We start from the raw sequence: 12,627 nt of genomic DNA, 5'->3' as shown, positions 1-12,627 counted from the left end.
CTCAAGAGATTAATATACAGCATCTCCAGTGATAGGTAAGAATGACATTTCAGGACAAATTCCCAACACTTCTTGGGTCCTCCTTTTCCTTCTATTGCTAATCTCCAACAGAACCACACAAGCATGCAAGAAGGCCCACCAATATCAAAAAGACAATTTGCATGTTAGGACTGCAATTAAGATGCTTATCTGAAGGGTTTTTTTCTTTCCAGGTGCTAAATTTCATTCGAATATGTTCTTAATGCTCTTGCCTCTCTTCCATTCCATTCGGCATAATTGAGATTGGGTTACCAACACTGGGGAAAAGCTGCTCTATGTAACTGCGAACACGAAAGAAGTGGAAGCGGAGGTAAATTCAGAAGTAGAATATAGTCTATATTGTGAAACAGTTAATAAGACTCTTTAAATATAAAATTATGACATCCACCATACCCTAGCTCAGAATCTACAAGAAAGATAAAATAGCTAGAAAAAAAAAATCTTGCAGCAAGAATACAAGAAACCTGAAAGATGCCAATTAAAAAGAGTTGAAAGGCTGCAAGGTCAGGAAAGGTCAATTAAACAACCTTCAAAATCTTAAGTGTGAGCAAACCACCCATTTGTAGACTACTACTTACTTATCTGTCATTCATTTATGGTTAACCTAAGTGAAGACCATTTAGTTAAATGGAACTTCACAGCAAGAATTTTGAAAAGTCGCAAGAAGTTAGTAGCTGTTCAAGGTAAGATAGAACTGCATGGTATCATAGCATTGCATAGGTACTATTTACTAGCTACTTCAAAATAGAGAATAAATTTCAGAAAGATTTTAAAAGTAATCACACTATTCTTAAGATGATTGATAGAACTAAAATAATAATAAAAATATGATATTGAAAAGATTCTTAAAAGAAGTTCTCTGAACATCCAGAAAGTGAATGCAAACAGTCACTGCAAATGCTAGAGTGGAACACAAGCTATGGAACTTATGTCATAGTAATGGTTTATGGATGTTTCAAAATTTTTCCCACTATAAGGAAAAAAGCAGATTAAAGATTTCAGTTAGACTTAAATTTGGCTGAGAAATTCAGAGCTGAAACAAGAGTCTTGAAGGTGGCTTGTATTTTATGGGAGCCAATAAAAGTAACAGATATATAAATTTGGCTTATTAGACTTTCAGTTTGATTTGTACATAAAAATTTATAGGTACATTTTTTATTTTATGTATTTAGATTTTTGATGTTTCTGCTCCAGTATAAAATGGCAAGAAACAGTCATATCACAAAAATAATCTAACGACTATGACAAATGTTTTTGGATAAACAGTTTTTGCTAAGTTCTTAGCTAAATTTTCCTTATCAAATCACCTTAAGTCAATCTATTAGTGTCAAACTACTTTTTTTGAAAATTTGCATATGAACAGAAAAGAATCTATTATAACTGAAGAATTTTTGTCCTGCTTTCAAAACAATGTACCACAAAACTAGATATTAAAATTACTAATTATTTGTACAAATATAAAATGTTAAAAGCAGTAGAGGAGAGCTAAGAGCCCAAGAAGATAAAGTACTGTTCTTGTCTTGTAAAACTGTATGCTGGAATCAACCAAAATTCAACTGAATTACATGCTTTACTGCAACACTCCAAAATAGACTCTACCCAAGCTTTCTGATCTTTATAAAATAATGCTTACTCCATAGGTATTTGATCAGCTTTTTTGGATCAGATTTTTTGCAAATGCTATTAATTTTAGATATTTTATGTTGCTCATAACTATACTCAAGAGATGCAATTAAAATTAGCGTTGCAAACTACTGAAAAAGGCAGGCAGGTTTTGTATGTCAACAGTAACAAATTGAGCATGCAAGATGGACTGCAATTTCTATAAATTCCTTTGGGAGGCAGCATTGCTTATGGTTAACAGCAGTGTGGAAAAGTTATGGGTGTTCAGCTAAAAACGTTAACAGTATTTTTGATTAGTTTACAGAACGCCTGCGGAGACTACACATTATAAACCTATCGGAGACAAAATTATGATCTACATTAAAACAAACCCTATGATTTTCAGAACTGTAACTGAAGTATAGGACAAATGCAACTTTTTACAGTAATTCTATTTATCAACTACCCAATGACCTCATTTAGGGCCAATTCATTAAAAATGAAATTAAAAAAATAAAAACACATTTCTGGCAATGCTATAAATATATTAGTATCCTACCTTTAGTCAAATTCAGATATAACTCTTTTAAAAATAGATATTAAGGCTAAAAAAATAAAATTAAAGAAACCACAAATACAGCTCCCAGTAACCAGCCAGAGCTAAAGCAGTTTTCAGAGAAGCATATTCTCATTATTGCTCCAGAACAAATAGGGTTATGCCCAAATTTGTTTAACACACTGATAAAGTCTTAAAGGTCATTTATCACGACAGTTAAACTTTCAAGATTGGCCAGAAAGACACTCAAAACGGTTTATTTACAGAAATCATTAAAAAAAAAAAACACAAAAAGCAAAAACTTATACTCATTTTTTCTGGCTTTACAACTGACAGTATTCAAAGCAATTTATTTCTGATTATTTGATCATATCAACCGTCTAATTTGACTGAGTAAATTGTGCACACCTTTTTGCAAGCGACAAGAAGGATATACACGGCGTTTGGGCACAGCCCTTTGCATCCAAGGAATGAAAGATACCAACTTAAATCCATTAAAAGGTTTTGGGGATTTTTTGGGGGTCTTTTCAACTATTGTAAAGACAGAAGTGGGGAAAAATACAATAGATAGGTGATAACACCACTACCTAGGCCTGAAAAATACGAAGCTAGATGTTGTAGGTATGCAACTCATGTAACAAGCAGGTTGGAAACGTAACTCAAGCAGTTAGACACTAATAAAACAAGTAAGACTTAGCCCAAAGCACTATCAAAAAGCACAGAAAAGATACTGAATAGCACAGAAGAAACACAGTGGAAAACATTCAAATTCTAAATCTAAAGATATATAACATGAGGTAAACACTCACACTAACGACTTAAACTTGTATGCATGCTGAAGGTTAATTACTTTCATTGTACTAACTACATTGTAAAATACATTGTAACACAAAATAGATAACAATAATCAAGAGGGGAATGCACAGCGCCACATATTCAACGTATGACTGTCCGTGAAGGGAATCGCTAACTCAGGTTTAAACTGTGGATAGCTGGACTCCCATTGTGCATTGACTTGATCACTGATACTCATCATGGCACTTACTACCTACCAAAACGCCCCAGGCAGAGAAACCCACGTCACAAACCTTTCTTGAGTTATAAGTAAGGTCTGAGTGAATCCCGAGAACCTCTGGAAAAGCTAGGTTAAGAAAGTGACTTAAGAATAATGAGCAGGTTGCAGGTTCCGGTTCCTGGTGTAATGGGAAAGCCTCATGCACTAAAGGTAGCCAGAAGAGGAGGGATATTCTGGAAAGCATAAGTGAACACCATTGTCTTTCTTTATTACTGTTCTGTTTATGTCTTCATGCCTGAGGAAATGATCCATGTCCGGTGGATATGAGATTTCCAAAAATTCTGTGTGTATTCTGCTAAAGCAACAAATGCTGAAAAGCCCCAATCCTACTCACTGGAAAAGAGAGGCCAGTGAATATACGTGACAGAAAAGTCTACTTACAGTATCAGTTGTAATGTATCTGTAATATTACTGAAGTTCTCTCTGTCGAACACTTTAAATATTAGTTGACTGAGGAAACAGGAAAAATGCTCACACCTTCAGTGCTCTCTGGATAGATAGCTCAGAAAAGGAATTTTTATCAGAATCTTGCAGGAATATTCCTGACATTGTGCTCCAGGATTTCTTATAAATTGACTGTAGTACACTACCCATTATCTCTAGACTGTGCAATGTTTACTCAGAGCTTCCTTTTCTGAGCATGCTTATACAGACACAAATTTAAAATAAAAGCAAATATTTTAGTTTTCTCAGGCTGCACTTCTTGATACTAAGGCTGTGTAAAGCAGATTGTTCCTACACTAAAACATCATTTCAGAACTGCTACTCTTATTGCAAATGGTACACAACAACACTGGAGAGCGTAACCTAACATTTTATCAGCAATTTATATAGAAATGCGCTTCTAACATACTTTCACAAATGCAGAAAAGATGTCTCAAAGAATAATGTACTTTATTGTTTCTGAAACCATGAACTGGCAAAAAACACCTAATTCCTGAGTGCCTGCACTCAGGAAGGTACCTCAGGTGTGCATATGTCACACTCCTTCCAGTTTTATGCTTATTCATAAATGGTCTTTCAATCTTTGTATAACAAGACCCTGAACTAAATAATATATTATATGGATTAATATACCCACAGAGTATTTCAATTACATTTTCTTACAATATGACATAATTTCCACTAGTATTTAAAAATAATCCTTTTATTAAAGCTTTCATTTTATGAAGAGTCCTCAAAGTTTTAATTAAGTTATCTTTAGATTATTCTGTGAAGCAAAAAATAAAACTCATTGCATAAATTACAACCTGAACTTGATACTCTAGTTGCTAGAGTATCAGAGCTTTTTATTCTGTAACTCCACTAAAATACAATCCATCTGTTATAGCAAAAACTGAAAAGTGGTGAAATATTCTAACTTAAAATTTTCCATTTTTCCATTCTGAATGACTGAAACCGCTGCAACTTTGCACACAGCAGAATGAGAAAACCAGAGCTTGCATGGCTCAGAAGACCAAAACAGGTTTCTCAGCTGCTCCCTTTGCCATTAGAGCTTATGCTGTGCAATGTAGTATCTAGCAAAGGTACAGCTGTGTAAGAGAAGAAAGAATAAATAGCAAGGAAAAAAAAGGAGAGAACTGATGAATACACCCAATTTACCACATATTCAATATTAAATCCTGAATATATATTGGGCAAGAGTCATAAATGGATCATGAGCTGATCAAGAAAATACATTTTATTAATATTCATTTAACAATTTTTCCTTCATTTTCAAAATATATTGCTTCACTGAAACATCATCATTTAGTACATCAACAGATGACATCAGTTAGCAAGATAATAATTCTGTGAGAGAAGCTGTAAGTAATGAAACGCTTCTTTGAGGACATTTTGTTGTGAATTCTGACACAAATGCCAGCTATTTCACTATGTGTCATTTACTTATGAACATATAATAATATATCAAAATGATTTTGTCCCTGCTGATAGCCCCAGCCTAACAACTACTAATAAAGTATCACTTATCTTTATTTTCTGGTAAAGACAGGATCTTAAAAATCATACTTGTGTATAGAAGGCAAGCCATAAAATGAAAGATACATTTTTTGCTAATTTGCTGTATTCAGAAGCAAGATGGCAGTATTGCTGAAGATCAAATGTTTAATTATGTTGTTCTTTTATCTATGTAAGCGTAATCAGCACTACTGATCCACTAAATGAGGATATGCATTGTAAAATGCAGAAGTTTGTAGAGCAGATCTTTCACTGATTTCAGACTTACGGGCATTTAATAGGACTACAAGTTTAACACCACTTTATATCATTTAAAAATAACTTTAAAACATAGCATACATTTTCTGAGAACATTATTTTCACAGGATTATGTATGATGTTAAAAAGAGGAAAGAAAAGAGCTGCTTAATTGGAAAGTTTTTTTTCATGGTTTTAGGGTAATGAAGCTGCTTCACACATGCTGAAGGAGTTTTACATTCAAATAAAAGGTGGGGGAAAAACAGTAAAAAAAAAAAAAAAGGAACATGTGAAACTAATTAACACTAAAACTGAATTGCTACTTTCTCTGAGGTGAGTTCTAAATAGAAAATAGGCCACAGAATGAGAGCTAGAATACTACATAGTGCATTACCTTAAGTGATTTTGCCAGTTGTACATGGTTATCATAGACTAGAATGTCCACTGTTAGATTTCGCAGCTGATGAAGGAGAGCTTTTTCTCCTTCCAGGTCGCTTGCTTCCACAGGTACCTTCCACGTCGGGTAGGGACATTTTGTGCCATCCCATACCTGCAATGAAAAGAAACCACTTCAATACGCCTGAGAGGCAGAGGCTTTAGGTTAGGCATTAAAATAACATTTTTTTACACATCTGTTGCTTGATTAAAAATTGGTAACAAGAAATCTTACTTGGGGTCTCAGTTCTAAGCTCCTTAAACTATTCACATGGTTTTTAAGGGTTTTTTTTTTTATTCTTTTCACAGTATAAAATAACCTCCATATAGAATTTTATCAAGTGTCAGAAATTAGAATTTGCTAATATTTAATCAAAATTTAGCCCTAGCAAAAACTCCACTGTTTCTCCAGCAGATACAACTAAGTAGACTTCATCGTAGAACTTTCTACATTTAATATCTGAATGCCTGCTAAAGTTTTTAAATGCTCTAGTCACGGTACATGGAGACTGAGTACACAGCACACGCTCCACGATTTCCTACTTCAGTCTACATTGCATGTTATGTGGCCCATAGTACAAAAACATCAGTATTTCACATCTACTTAATAATTAGAATTCTACAAAGTGGCTACCTAAAGCTAAGCTCCTGATAGATACTTAAAGCATTGAAATATCAGTAGAATTATTTTTGAGCTACCAAATTTTTGTGGAAAAGTAAGATTGCCAACAGACAGAAAATAACAGATCCAGTACTTTGTACCAAAAATCTTTTAATGTGCATCAAATTCCAAACTTTCAGTGATAACTGCTTACAATATACTCTGTAAACCATGGTTTCGTGAGTTGACAGTTCCTGAAGATGTGCTTTTCTCAAAGACAACAATAGAAATAATGGTCTGCAGAACAGGTATCAAAAAAGAAAAAAACATAAAGGCATTTGAGACTGTAAGACTGAAATGGTGCTTCATGCATATTACTCCAACAGAAGCTAATTTCTAGACAGACCAAAGCATTTTATCCCATGAGTTAGGCAATGCAAGAGGTAAAAAAAAAAAAAAAAAAAGTTAACCAAAGGTTAATTTTTAAAGGGTTTCTGCCTCTTCCTATCATCAGGAAAAGCTGAACTGCTATGGATCAAAGGGCTCACAGAAAAAGACCTAAGAAACAGCAAAGCCACGTGTAAATACACTGAGAATAACTCATGGTTGAAATACTCAACCCAAAGCAGAGATAAAAGGGAAAGCTTTTCACAGTGAAAACGTCCTATAAGATCAAATTAACATTCCCAAATCAGAGTGTATTCTGAAGGACCCAGATAATGAGGTGGTACATGCTGCCACAGATTTAAAAAAAGTCTATTATCTTCTGATCCTGTAGCACCATGAAAACTTAAAAACCACGTTTGAATAAGATGCTGCCCATTAGCTGAATTATCCAGGCTTTTCCAGAACTAAGAGAAACAGAGATTTATTCCACTGGGTATATGTTATGAAAATAGTTTCTTTGACAGATAGAAGAACTATAAGTTTGTCAAGTTCTCATCATTTTCCAACTAGTTTTATTTGGGACATTTTAGTAGTTCAATATTTAAGAGATGGATCTGACAAACTGATTTAAATAATCTGAACGCACCTTCATATCCAAGGATGACTGTTTCGTTTTAAAATGTCCTCTGTTGGAGGAACTGATGGGGTTGGAGCCAGGGCAGCTTTTGAAGAAATTTTTAAGCTAGCAATCTCCCCTCTCAAGAGAAAAATCCCTTAGAAAAGTAGCTAGTTTTCATTTTCATTTGCAAAAACACGAGCACAGATTCAGCTCACAACCTCAAGAGCTTACCAGCTTCACTCTACTCAAATTATGGAACGGATGAAAAAACAGGAACTAATGAGTAATTTACTTACAGTCCGCAAAGTTCTGAGGTTTTATCGAGTCTCATTTGACATCTATTTCACAAGACATAGTTTAAATTGAAATATTTGCAACTGCAGAGCATATTATAGGATGTTGCTCAAGGTTTTTTTTTTGTGCAAACATTGTTCTGCCCAGAAAAAAAAAATCTTTGCTACTTTAATGAAGGAATAATGCAATGTATTGCTTCCTAACATGCTATAGCAGCATGGCTTAATATAGTATTATCAAGGAATAATTATGTAAAGTCATGAAATGGAAAATAACAGGCTGTTCATCATTCAGGTTTTAACAATCAACTCACAGTACTTAAAAGCCAAAACAGATATTTCAGAATAACAGACTGATACAGCTGGAGCTAAATCCAGAAAAATTACATAAACTCCTTTTTATTTAGCTGATGCTAAAGATTGATCCTGGAAAGTACTTTCTTGTTGTGTGACGTTTTGCCTTTTGTTCTTTTATTAAGCATGGATCCCCAAAGCACTTACATATAACTAATTGAGGCTACCTAAAATCCATCACGAACATAACATAATCATTCATTCATTCGTGTTCTAAAGTGTGCTCGCTGCATTAAGCTATATCCTACAGGCATAGCTCAAAAAGCGCAATAATTGTTGCTGACTAGAAAATAAGGTTAAAATTAAAATTAATAGTATTTTTCAGGTTTAAGAAGGCCTGCAATATTTACCTACAAATGTCTGTGAAACCATACTTCATTTCAATGCCATCTTACAAAACCTCTATAAAGAAATAAGTTAAATGAACAACTTTAAAGAGAACAGGGATTTCTACTTTGTTCTCATAGAAGTAAAATAGTCACAGACCATAAATTCACTTAACCTCTAAATATTTATCAACTAATATAATTAATAATATGAATTAAATAATTAAATCTAATAATATGTTGGTTTTATCAAAACTCTGAATCATGATACCTTAATATATAAGTCTTAACAAATGATTTAAAAAAAAAAAAAAAAAAAAAAAGGTCTACCTTTAGAAGAAAAGAAGATCCATCCACTCTTGCTTTCCCTACCAGCTGGCAAGTGAGATCAAAGAACAGCATTGGCTGAACACCAGACAATTTTGCTGCGGGTCCAGAGATGGAAAGATTACTAGCTGCCCATGCACGCAGTTCTTCTATTGTTTTCTGCTCTTCACCCAAGAAAGTGTACAATTTACTAGAGGTTCGAGGAACTATGGGTGCACCTACAGTGCCATCAAATGTCAGGGATGCAAATCCCCCACTGGTAATTCCCTGCATCTGTCCATTGTATTCCCTGATCTGTAATAAAATAAGAAGAGAAAAATAAGTGGCTGTACCGCATCAAAATACACATATGTTTCAGTTTTATCATGTGCATAAAGAATGGATCATTGATCATTTTTGTTCCCGGTAGCGTGAGGAGAAAGGAGCTGAAACAAAACAGAACAAAAACCAAAAAAAGCAAATTAATGTAATCTAGACAAAGTGGGTAAGCAGAAAATGTAATACCAACCATTTTTGAAGACGCAGACTAATGTGTACTTGCAAATATACATCAGCAGTGCACAGCATTTTATTCACCAGCCTCAAAGTGTATGAGTGGAGAATGCACCGTTATTCTTTTTACTGACGAGGAAACTGAGGCATCAGCAAAATTACAGCAGAGAATTGTCAGAGCAAAGGAATTATGAATTCTTGTTTTCTGCATCTCATGATATGCCATACTTCCTGATATTATGGAACTGAATAATAAAATATCATTTTTAGGAGATATATATTTTTTTCTACAAAGCAAATAGGGATCAATTTTCTTCCCCTGAATTATAAATATAACTTTCAGTATTAATTTTATGTCTACTGCCTTGCACACGGCAGGCCTCTTGTATCCTGCTGATTTAGCAGTGTATCTGCTTCCACAGAAAATAGCGTTCACATTTTGAGGCATTCCTTCAAGGATAAAGTAGTCTCCTCCTGCTCCCTATAACACCTGCATGATTCATGATCCAGAAATCTCAGACCTTGATTTAACCAGCTATTTATATGCATCCCCTTTTAATTAAAATTTGCTTACCAAAAAGGAATATGACTTCTGAATAAGCCATTCATGGGAAAATCTAGTTTAAGATTCCCAGGGCTCATTTTTCAAATGATTTAAAAGTGCAGAACCCAAAAGATATAACAAATAAGTTTTAAATAGCAACATTTGACCAAGACACTGCCAACAATTTAGCCCTAAAGTTTATAACACAGATTTAAAAAAAAAAAAAAAAAAAAAAACCTCCCAGGTATTCTTTGTGAATTCATCAGCAAAGCAGTTCAAGCTTGGTAATAGGACGTCCTTTAATCCCTGTTACTTTGGCATAAGTCTTGCCTAGAAACATAAATGTCTTAAGGACATCTCTAGGATAAAGATTCATGTACTTAAGCATTCTCCAGACCCGTCTAACAGATTATATCAGTTCATGATACAGTTTTTCCTCCACTGTAACACTGCAAAAACTTTAGTCCTTTAACCTTTAGATTTAAATTTTGAAAGTACAATAAAAATCAAGAAAGTACACAGCTTTTCATAACCTATTATTCTGAAGTAAGAATTACTCACAATCTGGAAAAGAATGTTGCAATAAAAGAGCAAGGTTATCTGAGAGATGCACAGCTTCACCTTAGCTGCTATCACTGGCAATATATCTCATGGCTCCTCAAAGCAAGCAACATCCAGAGGAGAGGAAAACCCTCTTTCATCAATTTTATTTATTCACCTGCTATCAAAAGATACTTCAAGCATATTTTTAAGTATTTTGTCTCACATGTCAAACATTTTTCAAAGTGTTTCATTCCAATTTACCTATTTATTCATTAATTTAATTTCTTCCCTAATTTATTTAATCATCAAAATACCTTGACTTCTTACTAAAAATTCTGTTCAAGACCTCCAACATAGGTTTTCATGAAGGCTCTTAACTTTCCAAGTAGGTAGCTCAAGAAACTATTTTGCCTCCCTGGGCTTCCACTATTACTTCACCACAGACTATTTCTCCTATTTTCCAAAGCCTTGATGTCATGTTTTCAGTATTCTTAAGGCTGCATTTGAACATACTATACTGTACTGTACTTTCAAAGAAAAATATTTCCTAGCTGCTAAAAAGACTTCTGTCAAGCCCATAGAACAGAAGATGCTCAACAGAAATTCTTTTGGCTTGTCTTTTAAAAATAAATCATTGCTAAAGTGATGAGGAATCACTGGAGTGTGAGACGAACAAAACTCATGGGCAAATGCTGTTTCATTACAGCACACTCTAAGAAGATCTTAAATGAAGTTAAGTGGTGATATTATAAACTAGTTATATTTTCACACTAAATGATTTTCAAATTGAATTAAACTTAGGGAAAATGGCTAACTTGAGACTTTTGTATAAGATGAAAATTCCCTCCAGTGGTTTTTGTGTAATTGCCAGAGGGCTTTAGTTTATTAATTATGATGATGATGATGATGATCATCATCATCATCATGGAGGGAGAGAAGACGCCACTGAAAAAAAATTCTCTGATGTGGGTGGCAATAACATTTGCTAAACACAAATATCTTTTGGGATGAAAGAGCAGATAGGATGTGTTGTGCTTGCAGTAAGCAGGCAAGTAAGTTCCAACACAGACTGCCTGTGGGAACCTTTGGCTAAGCTTTTTTAAACTAAAGAATTGAATGGGGAATGTCATTCCATGAAATTCAATGGAAAAAACCTCTATTGGTTTCAGTTGCATGGAACTCTATCCTGAATGTGTCATTTAAAAGACACTAATCTTGTGATGCTTTATAAATAAATTTATAGTAACTTAATACACCCTAATACACAATTTTTAGTAAAGCTAATGTTATCCAACTCATTCAATGAAAGAGGAAAGTGTGATAGTAGGTAAAGAATAAAGCTGGAATAACAGTATCTCCAAGGCACCTTTCAATCAAAACTAAAAATGATTGTTTAATTGTAAAGGCAAGTGCAATATAAAGGACAATTACAAAACCATTGGAGTCACAGACCATCTTAGAATATCAGAAAGGCTTTGCAAAGACAATATATAATAGATAGAGATTTCTCTGATTAAAAACCTTTTCAGATTGGATCCATTAAGAAATACAGTGCACATAGCTAGAAGGCACTGATTAAATAGTAAAAGGTTCAAACCAGTATTGTTTGAAATACATTGACCAAACTTATGTTCCAGTTTGGGTATACATTCAGCCCTCACTTTAAGATATCTTCTACCTTAGCAGTGGTCAAAACACACACAGGATCTCCATGATTCACAGTTGGCAATAAAATAATAGATCAATGTTCACATTTTGCTATCCGTTCTCCTCTCAATTGCAGTATCCTAGCACACACGAGATGCCAGTGAAGAGGAAAGAAAGGGTGCAAGACTGTTTGTGGGCAACACATCTTAAGAATTACAGTTACTGCAATGAAAAACTTATTCCACTCAGTCAAACACTTGTATACAAACATATGCCACTCCGTGTGACCCAAATAGGGTTCAGTTGATAGAGAAGCAAGATCTCATGATCTTAAACAAATAAACAGTGATGGAACAGGGATGGAAGCTCCACAACCTCTTTAGGCAACCTGTTTCAGTAACGCACCACTCTCCTAGTGAAGAGCCATCTTTGAAAACACTTCTCGTGAAGAACCATCTCTGGAAACACTCTCTTTGCCATACTAAGACCCATCATCTCAAGATCTATAAAGCTTTCCAGTATAGATTATTATATATTTTGATTGCATTGAATGTTCTACAAGATTTATAGGAATCTGAGGAAAAATGCCTG

The 12,627-nt window shown here is 34.2% G+C and overlaps 1 protein-coding gene across 10 annotated transcripts in view; it reads right to left on the bottom strand.

Moving 5' to 3' along the window:
- The window catches only part of POT1 (protection of telomeres 1), a 79,536-nt gene that overhangs the window by 23,212 nt on the left and 43,697 nt on the right, over positions 1–12,627 (bottom strand). For all 10 annotated transcript variants that reach the window (XR_011139063.1, XR_011139066.1, XM_068931771.1 and 7 more), the window contains 2 exons: positions 8,814–9,104; positions 5,863–6,018 (listed from right to left, as the gene is read on the bottom strand). Coding sequence is in view for 8 of the 10 variants with exons in the window: in XM_068931771.1 (XP_068787872.1) it covers positions 5,863–6,018; positions 8,814–9,104 (447 nt within the window). In the remaining 2 variants the exon portion in view is untranslated. The remainder of the gene's footprint in view (positions 1–5,862; positions 6,019–8,813; positions 9,105–12,627) is intronic.

Source organism: Struthio camelus, chromosome 1 (assembly GCF_040807025.1).
Source record: "Struthio camelus isolate bStrCam1 chromosome 1, bStrCam1.hap1, whole genome shotgun sequence".
In the NCBI taxonomy this organism is placed as follows: Eukaryota; Metazoa; Chordata; class Aves; order Struthioniformes; family Struthionidae; genus Struthio; species Struthio camelus.
The sequence above is the reverse complement of the archived record's forward strand: the minus strand, read 5'-3'. Positions and strand labels throughout refer to the sequence as shown.